The sequence below is a fragment of the Microcebus murinus genome, chromosome 1 (genome assembly GCF_040939455.1).
Source record: "Microcebus murinus isolate Inina chromosome 1, M.murinus_Inina_mat1.0, whole genome shotgun sequence".
NCBI lineage: Eukaryota > Metazoa > Chordata > Mammalia > Primates > Cheirogaleidae > Microcebus > Microcebus murinus.
Genome location: NC_134104.1, coordinates 150,088,038 through 150,109,197, shown reverse-complemented (window position 1 = coordinate 150,109,197; position 21,160 = coordinate 150,088,038). Strand labels below are relative to the sequence as shown.

The window sequence follows — 21,160 nt, the reverse complement described above, 5'->3', positions numbered from 1 at the left end:
GTTAAATTTTTTTTTTTTCTGGCTTTTCCTCTGTATTGACACATTCAAGGTCCTCTCTGAACTCTGACGAGTCTCATAGACCGTCTCTTCTCCTTCCACGGGTGCCGCTGTGCCCGCTCTTGGCCATGGGAGGCGCGGGCGGTCGTTGTTTGCCTAGCGGGTTTCTTTGCACTGTTGATGTTCTCAACACTGGCGATTTTGCTTTCGTGCTTGGACCCTGCCCCGAGAGGCTTGGTGTCACTCAGTGCCGGGCACTTGTTCAGTCTCTGAAACTCCTGTGGCGTCTGCCGGGTGTGCTTTGAGCCAGGCACTGGAAACACCATCAGTCCGTGAGTCCAGCCTACCTCGGCGTGCAGCCCTGTCGTGTTTTTTCTCAAGAGATGAAAGGGGTTGTTAAAATGCATTTTCCTTGTCAGTAACTTAGCCTCGTAGAAACTAAAGTCACATCTAAGGCGTCGGGTGCGTTGAATTTCTGCCACTCTCACCCCACTTATTAATAGATTGAGCAAAAACAAAAAAAGTCATCCTCCAATGATGTGTGTTTTCTATAGTTCAGGTGAAAGGAAGATACGAAAATAATAGTTGAGTAGTTTCTAGGGCTGTCCCGGCAGTCTGTGGCATGCCCACCCCGAGAACATGTCCCAAATGCCCACGAGAAACATCGGCTCCCCAGGGGACTGTTGCCGCCAGCCTGCCCCTGCGTGGGTCTCTGCCGCCCTGCTCCCAAATGCTTCCGCTGGCTGCCTTCTCAGCAGAGAGAAGGTTCTAGAAGGTGAGCGTAGGATGATTTCCAAGTCAGCCTTGGGTCTTCCTGCCAAACAGCACCTGCCAGGGCCCCTTCCTCCTGGCCTCAGCCTGGGCATCGGCGAGGGCTGCGGCATCTTTTAGTGATTGGAAAGTTACTGACAGTTGGCATTTTTTGTGTGCTTATTTCTGCTTTAAAGATTTTGCCTTTCTTTTTGCTCTTCTTTCACTGCATATTGACATTTTTCTTTTTACCTGCGGGGGGAGTAGTGGAGGCAGGCCCGCAAGGAGACCGGCTGCTTCTCCCCGCAGAGCCAAGCCCCTAAGACGGGGTCGCCACAGAGGATGAGGAAATTGATAGGCAATAGAGAGAATAAAAGAATACACCGAGACTAAGGTATAGTTTATAGTTTTATATATATATATAAAAAGATCAGATATAATACAGCGGGGTACTCAGGAGACTGGCGTATCCACATGAACACCAGCAATATGATTAGATTCATGCAGATTTTTATAATCACAGACATCAATTACCAGTTGTCAGGGTAACATATGTGCATATCAGGGAATGCAGTTGCTAGGGCATACAGGTAGAGGGTTGGGGTCAAAAGTCTTCCCAAGGGGCTTCTAATCTATCTAGGTGAACAAACAGGTACAAAGTCCTTTAGGGGCTAACTTCTAGTTCTAAGAGGTAGTTGTCAGTTAACAAAAGAGGTATAGTGACTCTATATTTCTTTGATTAGTTATTGTGGACTTAAAGGCAGACAGACAGGAGAGAGCAGAAAACCCACCTCTATAAAACAGGTTGTTTATAACCACTGGGGCACGTCTCTGAGCAAAGTGCACTCATTGTCTCCAGCTCCCAGCCTGTGGGCCATATTTGCCTTGTCTTGTCTTTCAAGACACAGGGAAGCTCAGAGATTTTGAGATACCAGGAAGCCTTCCTATAAAACATCCCCACTGGGGAGTTGAGAGCTCTCCCATGATAGCAGCCTCTAATAAGTGAACCATTGAGTCTATACATTCCTTCAGGGCAAAACCCTGCAAACTCCTGTTTCTGTCTTTAATGTAGTAATATGGGTGATACAATAAAATAATGGTCTTATGAGCCACATCTCATTAATTCCCCAACCACATTTCTCAACATTTACCCTGCCTTTGTGTGTTCTCTTTAGGCCGGAAGCTGAGAGGAAAAGCCTTCTACTTTGTCAACGGCAAAGTGTTCTGTGAGGAAGACTTCCTGGTGAGTCCACCTCCCCTCGCCTGTCCGGGCCGGAGTCAGGGCTAGCCAGGCCTGGCTGGCGCAGGGGGAGCTGTACTACCCGGGGCCCTGACTTTCTGTCCGCCAACACCTGGGTGGCCCGTGTTCCTCAGGCAGGTGACCAGTCGCACAGCTTTGTGCTTTAAGGGGCCGTAGGGTTCCTCGGCCTGTCCTCTTGCTGCTTTCCCAGCTCTGCCTCCTCCCCGTCTCTCAAGCCTCTGGACTGGGACCTGGGCTCGCTCCTTTTCTCACCCCACCCGCTCTCCCTGGGAATCTCTCGTGGCCTGAAAGCCCATCATGTGCCAGCGACTCCCAGGCCTGAGCTCCAGCCCTGCCGCTCCTCTGAGGCCAGCTACTGGCTTCTCACTGCCCGCTGGACAGGTCCCCTGAGCTGCGTCTTAGCGACTCGCGTACTGCTCATCTGAAGCAGAATGCACCCCCTCGCCTTTGGTCCTGACCTCTGAGAACTGCGTCCTTGGTTTGTCCTTGACCTGCCTGCTCTGTCTCTCCCAGAATGCAGCCAGGCATTGAGCCTTGTGCCGCCATGCCCTCCAGGGGTCTGCCTTTGTTCACCCCTTTGGCGTAGCTCAGCTGGGCCAGCCTAACAGCTTCCCACACGCCTGCGCCAGGAGGCCTTTTATGGCATAAACCTGGCTGCTCAGTCCCAGCGTCTGCGGGGTACAAAGCACCCTGGAAGCCACCTGAGGTCTGGACCCTGACTGCCCTCCAGCCCCCGCGCAGTCTCACACCTCGTGCCTTCGCCTATGCCGTTCCCCCTGCTTGCGATCAGGTCGTGATCCCTTTCTTTGCCCAGATCACTCCGACAGCCTTCCTGTCCCTCCTGCTCCCATGGTGGAGTACCCCCTCTTGGCTGCCACCACGCCCGGGCTCGCCCTGGCAGGGCTGTTAGCCTAGAGCATCGTGTCTGTGGACAGTCCTTGACCGTGAGCTCTGGGGGCAGAGAACATGCTTCTGCACCTTGACAAGCACAGAGTGGGTGCCGGGTCAACGGTGGTTGAACTGACCCCGTCCTCTCGGGGCTCAGGAATCTGAGACATAGAGGTGGGCCCAGGGCCAGCTTCTCTGTGGACACATGAAGCCCTTTCTCTCCTCCTTCCCTTGGAGAAAGCTCAATTTGGTTTTCCCTGCAAGAGTTGGTGCATTTTGACTCTTGCTGGCTAGTACTAGCCAAGCAAACCCAAACTGGCTGTTGGAGAAAGGGAATTATTCCAGCAATGCCCCAGGAGTTCCTTTCTGTCCAGGATTTGGCCCTGCTGTTGTCAGAGTCAGCTTCAGCCTCAGGTGCCGTGTGATGTCCCAATGTTGGCAGCACTCCAGAGCTTATGTTCCTCGTTTGAGTCTGACGGGCAAGAGTGCCAGTCCCTCATTCAGAAGCCTCCACAGATGTCTTCTGGGGTTTCATGGCTCTTACTGGGCCACGTGCCCACCCTGGACAAAACCGCTGGTGCTGTAGGAAAGCAAGGCCCTGGCCGGCCAGGTTGAGTCAGTGTCCTGCCCTAGACTCTGGCAAAGAGTCAGCCCCCAGGAATCATGGGAACCACAAGGTTGGGTGTGGGGGCCGGATCCCAAGTGAAAATAAAGAACTATTACCCCAGAATGGTGCCGGGCCCAGCAATCGCACATATGTTACAGGGTTGCAAAAAAGTTCCCTTTTCTCTTTTTTTTCACCTTCCTTTTATTATTTCCCCTCATTGAGTTATGTTTGTAATACCTAATCTTCTAGTAGCTTCTAGTGTATAGTATCTGGTATATTTTCTAAGAGGTAGTTGCCATATAAACTATGTACACATATAAAATGAGAGTTCCTCATTTCTTTCAAGACTCTGGGGGTGTATGTATTACGTTTCTTTGATGATAACTATAAAAGGCATCAGCTTTTTAACCAGAAGCAGATTTGAATTTGAATTTGAACCCCGGCTTCAGTCCTTATTGGCTGAGTTACCTTGAAAAGGTCACTTAACCTCTGAGAGCTTCCCTTTGTTTCCATTTGAGAAATTGGGATAATATAGCATATAGCTTGCAGAATTGTGTTGAGGATTAGAGCAGGGGTCCTAAACTCGAGTGTGCAGCAGAATCCCCTGAAGGGCATGGAAAACATGCATGGCCAGGCCCCACCATTTGAGTTTCCGATTCAGCAGGTTTGGAGTGGAGCCTAAGAATTTGCATTTCTTACAAGTTTCTAGGTGTTGCTAGGGAATTCCTCTTTGAGAACCATTGAGATAAGATTAAAGCTTCTTTACCGTCTCTTACCTAGAGGCTGGCACTAGTGGGCGCCTGACACCTCACTGTGAGGGTGGTGGGTGGTGGGAGCGTGTGTAACGGGCTCTGTGGCAGAGGCTATTCCATGACTCAGCACGCAGCAGTGCTGTACTTGGGGAAATGACAGATTCCTGCACAAAGTGACACATCTTTCTGAGAAATTTCTGGTGGGGAAGTGGCTGATTCATCTGCCCAGCCTGGGTTTAACTTCTGTTTCTCGTTCCTCTGCAGTACTCTGGTTTCCAGCAGTCTGCTGACAGGTGTTTTCTTTGTGGACATCTGATTATGGACATGGTGAGTAGGGTCAGCCAAGCAAGATAATAGCACCTTGGGAGGGGGAGGAAAAAAAAATAGTAATTGAGAATAGTGTTTCCCATCTCGATTTGTGGTTATAGCTGGTCTTATGAAAAAAAGCCCCTATGCAACGCAGCTTGCTTGCTCTAACAGAACCCACATTGTTGGTTTTTATATATTGGTATTAGCATCTTTAACCATCCAGACTGTAGGAGATCGTGTTTCTGATAATGCGCTCTTCTCCTCTGGGCCATTTGGATCACACTGGCCTCCCTCTGATTTCTCTGTGTTCTCTGTGGCATCCCAGGTGAGATACCAAATGCAGCCTGTTTTTACTGCAGAAATCTCAGCTACCTTGGAGTCAGATGTAGAATGAACACAGATGAACACAGTTGTTCCCCCTGCTCCCCACTTTCTGCCCAGCTCAAGCCATTCCTAAGATGAGTTTTTGTCATTTAGTTCTGAAAGAGCAGAATGAGGACCAAGTTTGATACATTCCATTCTTTGCTCAGCCACTGGCTCTCATGTATAATTTTTTAAGGGATAGGGTCTTGCTCTGTTGTCCAGGCTGGTGTTAAGCTCCTGAGCTCAAGTGATCCTTTCACCTCAGCCTTTTGAGTAGCTGGGTAGCCCTGGTAGCTTTATTTCTTTTCAGTGGGGACAATTTTTCCCTATACGGTTAGGTTGTGAGGATGAATACAGAGATCAAATTGTTCCCCATTGGAAACAAGCCTAAGAATTTCTTTAATATACTGGTCAGAGGAAGTGATTATATAACATACTTTTAGTTGGAAAAAGTTAAGTCCCTCTCTAAGCTGACTCATTAATTCCATTCTGGAGAAGAAAATTACTAATCATTGCTATTTTTTCTTTTACCACTTTTTGAGAAATAACTCATAAAGTAAAACATATAAATCTTAAGTATATGAATGGACTTTTACATGTGCATACACCCTTGTAACCACCACCCGGATCAAGATGTAGAACATTTCTTGAGCCTCAGAGAGTTCCTTCTTCCCTCCTCCCAGTCAACACCACTCCCACCCCACCTCTGGCAAGACAACCACTATTCCAACTTCTATTGCCACATATTTCTTTTGCTGGTCTGGAATTTCATATAAATGGAATTGTGTAGTGTAGACTATTTGGGGTCTGTCTTTTCTCACTTATATTTATGTTTTTGGGGATTTACCCATGTCGTTGCCTATATTGGTAGTTCACTTATTTTGCTAAGTAGAATTCCATTGCAGGGATATAGACCAGTTTATGTCTCCGTTCTCCCGTTGATGGGGATTTGGGTGGTTTCCAGCTTTTGGCTACTTACGCATGACACTGCTGTGAACACTCTTGTGCATGTCTTTGGACATAAACACTTAATTTTGATGGTTATGTGCAAACATTTGTAAAACACAGTGACCCAGAGCCCTCCTTATTCATGAAGAGGACCTGCTGCCATCTGGCTTTGACAGACCACAGCAGGGCTTAGTCCTGTGAGAGCTGAGTTCTCATTAGTAGCCATGGCCCCCCTGGGGAACGTGGCCCTCCACCTATTCCCTCGGTGGGGGGTGGGTAGGCAGAAGCCACACACCCTTACCCCTGCCCTCCCCAAGTGCCTGCCAGACTCTGTTGGGCTCCATTTCTTTGGCAGAATTTGTCCTTGTTTTTAGCGTCCTTCTGACAAACCCACTGCATATGAGGTCAACATGGTCTAAATTTATGAGTATGATTATACCCTGTTCTTAGTTCGGATTGTCCTAGGACTTCTTTGGGCCTCAGGGTATGCCATTTATCTATTGCTGTAAAACAAACCACCCCAAAACTTAGTGGTTTAAAACAATAGGATTATTTATTTATCCTCATACTGTGGGTTGGGAATTAGGTCAGGGATCAGCAGGGCGATTCTTCTGCTCTGAGTGGCATTGGCTGGGATCACTTGCTCAGTTTTGTTCAGCTGGTGGCATAGTTGAACTGGAACATCCAAGATGACCTATCCACCTCCAGGCCTCACTGTGGCTTGATATCATTTGGGAGTCTAGTTCAGACTTCCTTACAGCAAGAGAGTTGAAGCAGAAGCTGCCAGTCTTTTTAAGTCTTTGACTCATAAATCTCAGAACATCAATCCTTCCTCATTCTGTTGCTCAAAGGAAGTCACAGTGCTGATGCAAGGGGAGGAGAAATATTCTCTGTCTCTTCAATGTGAGGTTCAGCTTGTGCATACGAGAAGAGAAGGAGACAATCTCTACCATATGGGATAATGTGAAGTTGAACTTGTAGGTATTCTCTAGGACTGAAAACTTTTAGTGTATATGTCTGTCTGGTAGTGAAATCCAGTTTTAAAGACAGAATCCTTAACTGCTGCCAAGAATTTTAATAATGCACAGAAAGATTCCTTCAGGTACCTATTCTTGGTTCTGCAGCAGAGCTCCAACTGTCTAACTCTTTGTGTAAATTGTCTGTATCTCCCTTTATTAATAGAGGGATGTATTCTGGGCTTGCAGATTAGAACTGGGCATATAAAAACTATAAACAAAATTATGGCAGCTAATGAAAATGCAACAAAATGGCATCTTTTTTCAACCTTAGGAACGTTGCGGGTTAAATTAATTTGAGGATCTCATTCTGCCAAGATAGCATTAGTCTGGGGGGAAATGCATTCCAAGGTCCAAATTGCCAAATGGACTTTGGAAGCCCAGCTGGTTGTCCTTCCTATTTTGGCAGCTTACTGTGGATTGAGAGGGGCCTCAAAGGTTAGGGAAACCTGTGAGGGAATGAGGAAGTTTGAAAGCTGAGCTTTCCGAGTAAAGCTGGAATGGCACCATGCCCTCCCCTTGCCTCCCTGGCTGGGGTATGTGTGGTGTGGAGTTGCTGCCTGAGGCTTCTGGTAGAAAGAGCTGGAACACAGCAAATCTTTCCCACGGGTCTCACGGTGTGCTGGCAAGGCTTTCCTGAATTCCAGGTCCCCTTCCTTCAGCCTGCTTGGAGGCTGTCTGTGTGGCCCCCACTGCCAGATGCTGAGAACTGTTCTGTACATTCTCTGCGGACAGGTGTTAATGGTGCCAACTTGCTTGTGTTGATTCCATAGTTCAGTCGTTTGTGCAAAGTTTGACAGCACAGGTAAATGTATCTCCTATTGAGTCAGCAAAAATGCTTTCAACTGCAAATTAGAAAAACCCAGACTCATTTTAGCTTAAATCAATGATTCTTAAACTTTAGCATGCATTGGCATCACCCTATTGGAAACACCAAATGTTAGGCCTTCCTCACAGAATTTCTGATTCAGGAAGTCTGGCATGGGGTCCAAGAATGTGCATTTTTAATTAGTCCGCGGGTAATACTAATGCCGCAGGTCCAGGGACCACACTTTGAGAACCACCGTCTTAACAGGGACAATATTTTATCTCACCTAACAGGGTTTGGAGGTCGGCAGTTAATGTGGCTACTCACTGGCATCACCCAGGACGTTCTTTCCGTCCCTTCTGTCTCCTTCCCTCCCTGTCTTTGCTCTGTCCTGGTTTCAGGATGGCTCTAGTGGTCCCAGCTGTCACAACCAGATCAGCTGACACTGAGAGGAAGGAGGTTTGTGGGGCTTTCATTCATTGTGATTACAGACAACAAGCAGCTTTGCTTGTTAGGCTTGGATCCAAGATAACTGGGTTGAGCCAGGGCCTCCAGATTATTGGGTTCCGAGTCAAAGCTGTTTAAAGGGGCACCCAAGAGGCAGAGGTTAAGAGGTTTCTTCGGCCTCTGCCACTGCCATGTGGAATTTCTTTTGATGTTTCCATGCACTTGCTGCTTCCCAAATCTGGGGTGTATCCTTTTGTGGCTCCGCTTTGCATCATTTCCAGCTTTTCCACAGTGGGTTTTGGCCCTGGGGTTGTCCCAGCCCTACTCTAGTGTCTCTTAACAGCCCTCTTAACCCCCTCCCAGCTCAGAGACCCTGTGAGAGGTCACAGGAGAAGGATTCTGTTTGATCTCCTGTTTATACATCTCAGGAGATTAGCCTCTTCCACTCTATCCCTTTTCTTTTCTTTTCTTTTCTTTTTTTTTTTTTGAGACAGAGTTTCCCTTTGTTGCCCAGGCTAGAGTGAGTGCTGTGGTGTCAGCCTAACTCACAGCAACTTCAAACTCCTGGGCTCAAGCGATCCTCCTGCCTCAGCCTCCCGAGTAGCTAGGACTACAGGCATGCGCCACCATGCCCGGCTAATTTTTTCTATATATATTAGTTGGCCAATTAATTTCTTTCTATTTATAGTAGAGACAAGGTCTCACTCTTGCTCAGGCTGGTTCCGAACTCCTGACCTGGAGCAATCCTCCCGCCTCGGCCTCCCAGAGAGCTAGGATTACAGGCGTGAGCCACCACGCCCGGCCCTCTATCCCTTCTTGATCTTTGTCAAAGAGAAACGTGGAGATTAGTGTGTCCATGTTGTGTGACTGTGTGTGTGAGCCCTCTGCCTGACCTGTTCCCTGCTCCAGATCCTGCAGGCCCTGGGCAAGTCCTACCACCCCGGCTGCTTCCGCTGTGTCATCTGTAACGAGTGTTTGGATGGGGTGCCCTTCACCGTGGACTCGGAGAACAAGATCTACTGTGTCCGAGACTACCACAAGTAAGGGAGACGGGAGCAGACAGCACCCGCACGTGTGAGCCACACCCATCTCAGAGAGCGAACGATGGAAACCCACCGAGCTGTGCCTGCCAGCTGCTGTGCCATCAGCCCACCGTCCAGCAAAGGCTTGGCGGTTTTGAGGGGTGCAGCAGAGGCCTCGGGAGGCCAGTTCATTCCAGGGAACTGGTTTAAAAAATCCTTTTTAGTGAAGAAAGCAGAACAGCAACAACAACAAAACCGCACTGTGATGAGATTCCTGGCTAGGCCTCAGGAGGAGCCGGCCACACCCTGTGGCTCCAGCTTTGCCTACCTTCACAGGCACCAGTGCAATGTCGCTTTCCAACACTCTCAGGTTGCCGAGGCCTGCAGGCACCGTGAGGCGGGTAAACAAACGAGTCACTCGCTATCCCCAGGAGTGGGAGAGGCAGCCAGTGTCCTTGTTGCAGCTGGGGAGCGATCGTAAGGCATACCGCACGCAGCAAGCCAGGCTCCATCTTTGCACGAGGGCGGAGAGCCACAGGCAAGGGGCAGCTGGAGAGGAGCTCTGTGCAGGTTCCGGGTGCAAGTCTTTTTATTTATTTTTTTTCTTTAGATAAAATCTCACTCTATTGCCCAGGGTAGAGTGCCATGGCATCAGCCTAGCTCACAGCAACCTCAAACTCATGGGCTTAAGCTAAGATCCTCCTGCCTCAGCCTCCCGAGTAGCTGGGACTACAGGCATCCGCCACCATGCCTGGCTATTCCCCCCCCCCCCTATTTTTAGTTGACTGGCTAATTTCTTTCTATTTTTAGTAGAGACAGGGTCTTGCTCTTATTGAGGCTGGTCTTGAACTCCTGGCCTCAAGCGATTGATCCTCCTGCCTCGGCCTCCCAGAGTGCTAGGATTACAGGCGTGAGCCACCCGGCCTGTGTTCAAGTCTTGCTCTGGGCTTTGCTCCCAGAAACAACACAATGTGCATCTGACTGCTTTGTTTCTCCCCCAGGGTGTTGGCCCCCAAGTGTGCGGCCTGTGGGCTTCCCATCCTTCCACCTGAGGTAAGTAAGATGCTTTCTCAGATGTGCTCCTAGGGTCTTCTAAGACAAGATCTTAGAATAGATCTTAACATCTTAGAATATCCTTCTGAAATCTCACTTCTGAGATAATTCGTGTCCTCACCCCTCTGGCTGGCTGGCCTCCCCGCCTGAGGCCCTAGTGTGTGCATTCGTCTGTGTACTCAGGTCCAGCTCTCTTACTGGATCCTAACTCTTAGATTAGCAGGTGAGCAGAAAAGCTTGTCTTTTATTCATTTTTTAAAAATACATGTCCACGTAGGTCTGTCTTTCAGTGTTTTTTTTTTTTTTTTTTTTTTTTTGAGACAGAGTCTCACTGTGTTGCCTGGGTTAGAGTGAGTGCCGTGGCGTCAGCCTAGCTCACAGCAACCTCAAACTCCTGGACTCAAGCAATCCTTATGCCTCAGCCTCCCAAGTAGCTGGGACTACAGGCATGCACCACCATGCCCAGCTAATTTTTTCTATATATTTTTAGTTGGCTTTCTATTTTTCTTTCTATTTTCTTTCTATTTTTAGTAGAGACGGGGTCTCGAACTTGCTCAGGATGGTTTCGAACTCCTGACCTTGAATGATCTTCCCGCCTCAGCCTCCCAGAGTGCTAGGTGTCTTTCATTGTTGACTCTGACATTCCAGAAGGCAGGACTCTGTCCCTCCCACTTCTCTTGTCATCAGCTAAATCTGCTCTTTTTCTGATAGGTGTCAATATTCACTACTGATTTATACTCTTATCCCGAGGCCACCTACTTGTTACCCCAGAATCCTCTTTCCACCCCACCCCACACACATGGAGCCCTGTGGGCCCCTAACCGGCCTCTCCCACGTGTTATTTTCTTTGGTCCCAGGGCTCAGATGAGACCATCCGTGTCGTGTCCATGGACAGAGACTACCACGTGGAGTGTTACCACTGCGAGGTAGGCCCCTTCCTGCCCAGCCCCCAGGGCCATCTTGGACGTCCATGAGAAAAGCGTCCTGGGTTGACTGGGGCATGAGTGGTCAAGGAGATCCCGGCCAGGGTCTGCCCTCCAGAGCTGATGTAGGCGCAGTGGGGTGAAGGGCAGTTTGTAGGGGTTGGGGGGAAGAGGCACGTGCCTGGGGTTTTATGAAGGCCTTTGCTATTTTCTGCACATTCTGAACTGTCAAGTCCTGCAGCTGTTGCAGCTGCTGTCCCTGAAGTTGTGGAGCCAGGAGGGTCATATGGAGCATAGGTTTCTGGTCCTGTCTGGGGACCAGATTGCCAGTCAGGGTGTGACTTGGGGAAGAGATTCCCTCCTCTCCAGCTGGCAGGCTGCCCTTCCTCAGTTGAGCCCTGGAAATCTTGAAGAAGCCCCTGTTGGAAACAGGCATGTCAGCTGGGTGGTGTGAAGGTGGGTAGAGGCCCACCTGCCCCTTCTGTGTCCTGTGTCCCAGGTTGAGGGAGCCACCAGTCCCCTGTGACTGTCAGGAAGTCAGGGGTCACCCCTCACCAGCCCTTGTGAAGTGTGACTGTGGAATTTCAGCCACAATTAAGTGGATTCACGCATGGGAGGAGATGGGATTCATTTGGTGACCTTATGAGTGAGAACAGGGAGCGTGGGTGACATATAAATTGGTCCTGTTGCTAAAGAAATAGGTGGGAGTCATTACCGGTGGTAGCCCAGGTGAAAATACTTGCTCAACAGTTCTCTCCACACATTCCAGACCAGCACTGTCCAGTAGAAACATGAGAGCCACAAATACAAGTTATATGTATCATTTTAAGTTTTCTAGCGGCCACATTAAAAAAGTTAAAAGAAACAGGTGAGATTAATTATTTTATTCCATCCAATATATCTAAAATGTTGATTTCAGCATGTAATCAACAACAAAAATGACCCATGAGATATTTTCACCTCCTCTCTTTGTCCTGAGTCTTGGAAGTCCAATGTGCTTTTATACTGACCGCACATCTTAGTTAAGTGCGCCGCAGTGAGCGCGCTGTGGCCGGTGGCTCTCGCGTTGGCCAGGCCTGGGCAGGAGCTGTGTGTCTCTGCACCAGCATGTCCTGCCTGTTCAGGGACACACAGCTCCCCTTGCTGACTGGGAGGACGGTGGCCTCCATGGCAGTCCTGCAGTCTGTTTCGTTTTGCTTCCACTGGACATTTCTGCCTCCCCCCAGGACTGTGGGCTAGAGCTCAACGATGAAGACGGTCACCGCTGCTACCCGCTAGAGGACCACCTGTTCTGTCACTCCTGCCACGTCAAGAGACTGGAGAAAGGCCCCTCATCCGCAGCCCTTCACCAGCACCACTTCTAGCCAGAGCCACCTGCAGACCTCACGGCAGGGGGATGAGGAGCCAGGACTGCACCCGTTACTTCCAGTGGCCCCTGGGTGGGGTTGGGGTAGGGGAAGAGAAGGGACAGGTGGGTGAGGTCCCAGGTATATGTGTGGAGTGCCTTTCCATTAACCAGGGAGGCAGACACTACCTGCCTGATACGCATATTTCCCAAGTGCTTTTCTCCGTTGCCACACCTTCCTCAGTTACTCAGGAAGACGCTCCGGCATGTGACATGAGCTCCGGCATGTGACTTGAGGTCACATCATTGCAACTGAAGGAACTCTCCTGTCCCCTCTGGGAACGTTCACGCTTCAGAGGGAGAGGTTTGCATTGAGCTGTTTCACAATATCCCCTGACAGCTCAGCTGCCAGTACGTCTAACCCTTTCCCCTCCTGCAGGAAAATACCTGTACCCAAACACCCCGCTTCCTCCACACACACACCATGGCGTGATGTGAGGCTCCTTTCCACCCCAGAGCTTCAGTTCTTCTTTGGAATGCCTGCAAACGTAATTGCATCCTGGCAAGAAGGAAGCTCTAACGTGTGCTTTGTATCCTAAGAAGAATTTGCTTAGAAAGCCAGAGCCAAGATTTGAAAGAAGTGAGGCAGGGTTTCCTGCTTGAACGCTGACAGCACGCTGTGCGCCCCTGCAAATCCTCCCTCCCCCAAAGGCAGAGATTTGCCCTGTTTGAGTAAAGCATGCCCTGGGACAAGAACCCGGTGCAGGCACCGGGACTCTTCTGCCCACCTATTTGCGCTGTATTTTTCTGGAGCTCTCAAGAGTCTGTGACCTTGGAGCTGCGCAAGGCAAGTCTCGAGAACCCACGTGGAGACATCGCTTGTGCCTGTTTTAGATTATTTAACGATGGGCTTTTTAGAAGTCCTGCCCACATGCTGAGAGATAGCTCCTTATAAACAAGGAAAGTCTGTGTGTGTGTGAGATCTTTAAGCCAGCATGGGAGGGCGGGCCTCGGGATAAGTTATTATGTTCATTTCATAGGTTTCTCTCTTGCCCAATTCTTGGCACAGGTATTAAGTTTGAAGAAACCAGTATAAGGTACACTGCTTTTTGTCTGTGTTTTTTTGTTGTTGTTGTTTTGTTTTGTTTTTTAGTTGTTTCCTTCCACTTTCAGTCTTCTACACACACAAAAAAATACCTCACAGATAGAGCTTCACCAAGTCACAGACTAAGGAGGAATTCGGCTATCACACCGGACTCAGATCCCTTCTTTGGGCGTGCTACAAATTGCTGGCTTCACACAGGCCAGAGTCCAGCTGGTCTGGGCAGTGTGATCTCAGCTATTGCCTTATGCATTTCAGCATGCCGGCTCCTTGGGGGCGGGGAGGGCGAAGGGAGGCCACACACTGGCAAGAGTCCAAGACCACCTCTGCACTGAAGAGGCAACATTTGCCGTGCAGGTCACACTCCTGAGGCTGGAGGCCAGCACTCCTGGGTGTTTCAATTAGAAGAAGCTGCAAAAAGAAAGATGGCTGCCGTTTGCCCTCTCAGCCTGTGGGCAGGCCTCATGGCCTCGTCACGGGAGGGTGAGGGGGCATGCTGGCTGCCGTGTGCACCCTGCCTCCTCACCTTACACTCAGAGCGAAAGACTGGGTACGGGGGGGGGGGGGGCCACAGCGGGCAGCCAGCAGGCCCCCCTGCATGTATAAACTCAGGCTTTTCGCTAGGCCTGCTCTACTTCTAAGCCACGTTTTGACTAATTTTGTAGTCATTGCCTGTAAGAAGCACAGACTTGGCGCCACGGAATGTCTTTTCCATTTTTATGAAATTCATTGTTGGAATCCTTTGGCCAGATGTCACTTCAGCCGGGCCGTGTGCCTTCAGTGGTTCTTTTTCACAGGCTGAACCTCCTGGAAACTGGTGAATGCTGGGGCCTGGGAAGTGAACCGAGGTTGGGCCTCTCTCCTCCCATCACCCAGTCACCCAGCTCAGCTTTGGCAAGGCTTGGGGGTTAAACTCCACCAGCCAGTATGTCCTAACCTATCTCTGCCAACCTAGGAACGCTGGCCTTGCTGACATACCTTTGCTCTACTTTTAAGTCGGGCAGAGTGAAGAACATTGCATGGAACCACTGCCAGAAATAGCAGGGATTTGTTTGCAAATTTGGGTAATTAGGTAAAAATCTGTGATTATTTTTTTTTAAATGAGATTTTTAGGTGGCCTTGATTGAGGTGATTCGGATATGTCTGCATATGTGGCATTTTACATTGTTGAAAAGGAATAATAAGGGGATTTTCAGGCATCCTAGAAATCCCAGCAGCAGACTTCTCTGGTTGTCTGTCCCCTGGAGAGGGTACCAGGTAGGAATCTGGAATCAGTTTTGTTTCTCTCCACCTCATGCCCTTCCACAAAAGCCATGTAGAGATGTTCACCTACCTGGTATTTTAAATGTTCTATAAATTATTAGCCAAATAGAACTGTGATGGAGTTGTATTCATGGGCATCTAGAAGGAAAACACAAGGACTTGGTAGATTAGGATGAATATTTTTATTTTAAAAGCTAGAGCAAATAGCCCTTCTTGAGTTTTCTGGATAATTCTTGGACTTTTGGTAAAACAAGGAGAATTATAGTCTGATTCCAGATCCCAAAGCCAGCCTCCATCCTTCTCCCTTGTCTCATTTAGATTATTGTTGTTGTTGTTCACTATCTCCTGTTGTGTCATTCTTTTTTTCCTTCCCTTTAGCTTGGGACATTCAAAAACTGCCTGGGTGGTCTGGGAATAGCCAGTAACCCAGTTGATCTGCTATAGATAAGGATTCTTCCTGTCACTCACTCATGCTATTCCCCCATCTTTCATTGGTAGAGTGATTTGTTCATCTCCTACCGCAGAAGGGCGTTTAGTCCCAGCTGGGCTGTTGCCTGCATGTGCAGCGGGACAGGACTGCCCATTTCTCCACGGTTAGTGCTCTGGTGACAGCTCCTTTCAACTGAGTCCTCTGAGCCCTTGCTGTTGAGTCCTGGGCGGCTGATGGCATAATCAGGGAGTTCTGATCGCCTCCAAGCACCGCCCTTGCCTTGTTTCCTAGGGCTTGAGTCACACTTACAAAATGAAAAACAGAGACATTAGGACTTGAGAGAATTATTCAGAATTCACACTCCTTTGCAGTCCTTTAAAGGCTGTTTTTGTGTGCTGTTCCCACGCGTGTGAAAGTGAGGCCGTGACAACTGCTAGCACCCTTGCAGAGAACGTGTGTGAGACTTGACCACGAACCACCGTGGCTTGACGCACTTGTTAAAGCTGTCTGCCAGGAAACCTGAACTTTTTTGTGCTCTCCTTTGCGTCAAGAATCGGTTCTAATTTCCCAGTTACTATTTGAAGTTAACTTTTTAAAGTAACAGAAAAAGAAAATGAGTAAGATATATTAGCTATCTCTTGTTCTGAGCCAAAACTGGACAGATGTGGGAAATCTCCATATAGTATATGAAAATTTCACTGTGCAGGGACATTTTTCCCCTGTATATCTTCTTTTACTATAAAATTATTCAAAATTTTACTGTTACTATAAAATTATTCAAAGTATTGTAACAATAAAACTGCATCAATTTTTAGACTATTAAAGTGCCCTCCAACATTATGCTGTTTACTGGGTCTTTTGTGTGTGTGGAGTGATTCACAGTGCTTTTTGCTACCTGGATTTTGCCATCTTTTAGAGCTTTGGATTTTTAAAGTAGCACATGGGTGTCAAACCTGGGAAGGGTCTGGAATTTTGCCCTACGTGTAGGCTAGTAAATTAGCATGCCATTGTTCTATGGATTCTGGCAGAAGTTATGAGACTCATAGGTCAGAGACAAAGGACAGTTTATTACAACAATAGCAGTGGCCAGATTATCAGCATTTGCACTGGTTCCCTGAGCCACAATTCCTACAGGGCCCCAGGAAGAGGCCCAAATAATTACTTGCACGTGCAGTGGGCCGTGTCACAAGAGGAAGCCCATACCTAGGGCTTGTCTTTTACAGTGGGCAGTAAGCCTGCCTGGCTTTTGCTCCAGAGAGAGACACTCTTACCATCCAAGACTGTTCACTATATAAACATCCCTGAAAAGACAGTCTGGAACCTGGCAGTGGGTGCCTATGCTCACAAGATGTAGGAAGATGTGAGAGGCCTTGGAGACTGTATCCCAAGAATCAGCAGTTTCTTTAACTGGGCCTTTAACACTGAGACTTGCAAGGCCCTGCTACAGTGGTAGTTTTGTCTCTTTCCCTTTTGTGTATGTTACTGTTTTTTTCTTTGGCAGTTATAACCAAAGAATCCCAGAGGCGAGTGAGCATTTAGGCTTGAGGCAGCCACACGCAGGGAAGCAGGACTTGTGGAATGATGGGGCCAGGTGTGTGATTAGAATCCTTGGCTTGTTTTAGGCTTGAGTTTAGTTCTTGGGGCAGCCAGGGTGACGTGCCAAGGACACAGCAAAGCTGGGACTGAGGATACTGATCATAGTGGTGCCATACACCAAAATAAAACTTTTTTTTTTTTTTTTTTGAGACAGAGTCTCACTTTGTTGCCCAGGCTAGAGTGAGTGCCATGGCGTCAGCCTAGCTCACAGCAACCTCAAACTTCTGGGCTCAACGATCCTCCTGCCTCAGCCTCCCAAGTAGCCGGGACTACAGGCATGCGCCACCATGCCCAGATAATTTTTTCTATATATATTAGTTGGCCAATTGATTTCTTTCTATGTATAGTAGAGATGGGGTCTCGCTCTTGCTCAGGCTGGTTTCGAACTCCTGACCTCGAGCAATCCACCTATCTAGGCCTCCCAGAGTGCTAGGATTACAGGCATGAGCCACCGCACCCGGCCAACATCTTTTTAAGTGACAAGAGAGCAGCTAGTCTGATTTACCATTGTGGGCTGCTATTTTCCTATGACTTGATGCTACCAGGGATCAAAATGTAGTAGTCTGGGACTGTGGTGTGCTTGTAACCCATCTTTTTTGGGAAAAAGTTAAAAAGCCTTGATGTGGAGTGTTTGCTAACTTCTGCGATGTGAATCCTCCCACCATGGCCAGTTTCCAGCTATCAACATCCCAGCACTTGGAGCTGGGAGAGGAGAGCACAGTCTGGAGCGAGGGAGCCAGCCTTGGGCATGTGGGCCATGTGGGGCTGAAGCAGCAGGGAAGTCTGGTCTGGTTCCAAGCTCCATGACTGAGGTGGTAGCGACGTAATAGCTGATCTTTATTGCGTGCTCACCACGTAGCAGGTGTTATTCCAAAGGCTGTGTTTTCTTTATCATCCTTCATTTTATAGACAGCTGAAACACAGAAGAGCAAAGTAACCCTCCCAACAGTAAGTACACAGGAAATAGTAGAGGCAGGATCCCATCCCAGGCCATCTCATCTAGAGGTTGCTGTCTTGACCACTCAACCTCTGGCTGCTGGGGGACAGGGCACTAACTTGTCCCTCAGTGTCAGTATACTTAATTATTAAAGTCACATAGTCAAAAAATCCTCATGAGGCTGTGGGGAGATTCTTGCTGCTCTCGGTTGGAGTCTGTATTGGTTTCCTATTGCTACTGTAACAAATTATCCCAACCTCAGTGGCTTAAAACAAATTTACAGTTCTGGAGAAATGGGTCTTGGCTAAAGTCAAGGTTGTCAGCAGAGCGACATTTCTTCCAGAGGCACTAGGGGGACATATATTTCTTGCCCCTTTTCAGCTTCTAGAGGCTGCCTACATTCCTTGGCTTGTGGCTGCATTATTCTCATTCTGTTACCTGTTGTCACACCACCTCTCACTGACCCTGCTGCCTCCTTTTCTTTAAATTTTTTTTTTTTTTTTGGAGACATGGTCTTGCTCTGTCACCCAGTGGCAGTGGCATCATCATAGCTCACTGCAACTTTAAACTCCTGGGCTCAAGTGATCCTCTTACTTTGGCCTCCAAAAATGTTGGGAGTACAGGTGTGAGCCACCACACTCAGCCCTGCCTCCTCCTTGTAAGAGCCCTTGTGATTACATTGAGCCCATTCAGATCATCCAGAATAATCTCCCCATCTCATGATCCTTAATCACATCTGCAAAGCTGCTTTGCTGATATTCACAGGTTCTGGGGATTCGTATATGGATATCTTTGGAGGGGAGGAGCGTTATTCAGTTTACCAGACTCCAACAAACGTTTTTGAGTGGAAATGAAAGAATATCCCTGGGTTATTTGGTACCTTTTCTTCAAGCATTGCTAAAAGTGGGGTCTGCATTTTCCCCAGATTAAAAACACACACAAATGTGACTGGGACCTTGGCCTCTCAGTATAAAAATATCATAAAAATCCCTGGGGGAGAAAAAGAAGCCAGAGGAGGTCTGGTCAGGAGAAGTTCCCAGGTATGTGACAGCCCCAGATCAGGTGTGTAAGGCAGCCTGAGCCACTGCCACCTACCTGGTTATACACATCTCTCCATCTCATCCAAGTCAGGGACAGGTGGTGGCCCTGAGCCATGGGATCTGGCCCACAGCAGGGCTGTGATGGAATAGAAGGTGAGGGAACACACCCATTTTGGAGACTTGGCGAGAAGGCAGACTCCATGACAGACAAGGTCTATAAGATCAAAGGTCTGGGAGCTAGACAATAAAAGTAGGCTGTAGGGGTCACTTGGATGGTACCAACAAGCTTCATCTGCAGCTTGTACTGTCTCCATGGGAAGGCCCTTGGGAGATTTTGTAAAAAATATTTGTATTTATGTAACAATTTTACTACAGGAAAAACTTGGCCAAAGATGTCAATTTATATTACCCATCCTTGGCTGATTTTTTAATCCTCAACATTACTTTCCATAGAATCAGATTTTGATTGGTCTTTTAAAACCTCAGAAGAATGCCTGTTTCTGCCTGGATTACTTTTTGTTTTTCAGCCTCACTGAATGTTCACAAAGGGCCTTGGTTTATAGTCCCCAGCTGGTGAAGAAAGGTCAAATTTTTCGTTTTAGTGCCTTCTACATGATAACATGTTCAGAGAGCTGGGCGGGAACTCTCTGCAGGGCAGTGGCTGTTCAGCAGGAAACATTCTTTTCCTAAAGCCTTATGTGAGACAGGCTGCCACTTAAACCCCCTACTTTATTAAAGGAGAGGAAATGTCCAAGAGCCCAGAGTTGGTGAGTAGAAGTATCAGCAGGACTAGAAATGAGGTCTTCTCATTGCTAATTAGCAGGGGCGGCAGTTAGTAGCCCATTCATTGATCGATGGAGTGATTGGTTAATGGACAGTGTCTGATGACTCATATGTTCCCCAGGTTCGAGTCCCATCCATGCCCAGATGAGGAACTGGCCCTGAGCCCACTCATGTGGTGCCCTCTGGGGTACAGTGAGCCCATGGGGCAGGACAGTTTTGGGGTCAAGAGCCCAGACTCAGTTTCTAACTGAGGCTTCACCACTTAATTGTTCAATGACCTGAAGCAAATTTAGTTCCCTCATCTGTAAATATGGGGCTAACAACTGAACTTACCTTATGGGATTGTTGTAAGGATTGACCGAATTCATGCAAGTAAAAGGCTTAGAGCAGTGCCGGGCAGTATGTAATTGCTCAATACGTGTGACAAGTTTTAAGATTTAATAGATCTTTATGTAATAGTGATCAACAAAATAAATGACAAACGGATTAAAGTAAATGGAAAAAAACCAATACAAACAATTTGAAAAATGCACCTATGTAAAAGAAGAAACCATAAAACATTAAATTTGAATATATAAAAGTGAAAATTACTCTAAGTTAAAAAACGATATGCTGGAAAAAAGGATTGCAATGTGTTTGATAGCCAAAGAGTTAATAATATCCTTAATCTATAAACAAATTTGTAAGATAATCGAATATGTCAAGAGAAAATATATACATCACATAATAAATGTAAAAAGTTCCATTTTTTACTTATAAAAATTGCAAAGAAATTATAATATCCAGTGTTAGCTGGCATGCACAGAAACAGATGCTGTTGATGGAAATACATATTGGTTTAATTTTTTGGAGGGCAGTTTGAAAATATGTAACACAAGTATTAAAAATGCCCACTAGTCATTCCACATGTAGACATTTGTGAAACAGAGAAATAATTCAACACAGCATCATTTAAAAAAGAGTTAAACTGGCAACAACCCAAATTCCCAGCATAAGGGTTATGCTTAAAATATCCCTGATGCAATATCTTCAAAGAATATTTAATAACCATAAATCTCAGGCAAAAAAGGTAAGGGATACACAGAGAACATAAACCCATTTCCTATACAACCCCAATTTGGAAAAATACCTGTGTAGGTATATCCATATTAAAAAGCCTGGAAGAAAAAAGTCTATAAGGAAAAAATTATGTTAATAGTAACGATCTCAGGGTGAGAATTCGCATTATTTTTATTCCCAATAATTTTCTGTATTTTACAAATTTTCTATAATTTACTCAGAGGAAAAGGGCGTTATATTGGAGAAATTAACTGATCGATTGAGAGACGGGTTCAAGGACAGTGTCCAATGACCCAATGACTCCCAACCGCCAGGTTCGAGTCCCCTCTTTTTTTTTTTTTTTTTTTTTTTTGAGACAGAGTCTCGCTTGTTGACCAGGCTAGAGTGAGTGCCATGGCGTCAGCCTAGCTCACAGCAACCTCAAACTCCTGGGCTCAAGCAATCCTTCTGCCTCAGCCTCC

General features: G+C 47.4%; 1 protein-coding gene across 2 annotated transcripts in view; it reads left to right on the top strand.

The window, feature by feature from the left end:
- Positions 1-16,124, top strand: part of LIMD1 (LIM domain containing 1) — an 81,707-nt gene extending 65,583 nt beyond the window's left edge. Inside the window, exons 3-8 of one of the 2 annotated variants that reach the window (XM_012770324.3) lie at positions 1,923-1,990; positions 4,520-4,582; positions 9,056-9,186; positions 10,170-10,221; positions 11,079-11,147; positions 12,371-16,124. In XM_012770324.3, coding sequence (XP_012625778.3) covers positions 1,923-1,990; positions 4,520-4,582; positions 9,056-9,186; positions 10,170-10,221; positions 11,079-11,147; positions 12,371-12,508 — 521 coding nt within the window. In that variant the 3' untranslated portion in view covers positions 12,509-16,124. Of the gene's footprint in view, positions 1-1,922; positions 1,991-4,519; positions 4,583-7,992; positions 8,595-9,055; positions 9,187-10,169; positions 10,222-11,078; positions 11,148-12,370 lie in introns of those variants that run through there. The other variant, XM_076006815.1, reaches the window with a different exon arrangement.
- The last annotated feature ends 5,036 nt before the right edge of the window (positions 16,125-21,160 follow it).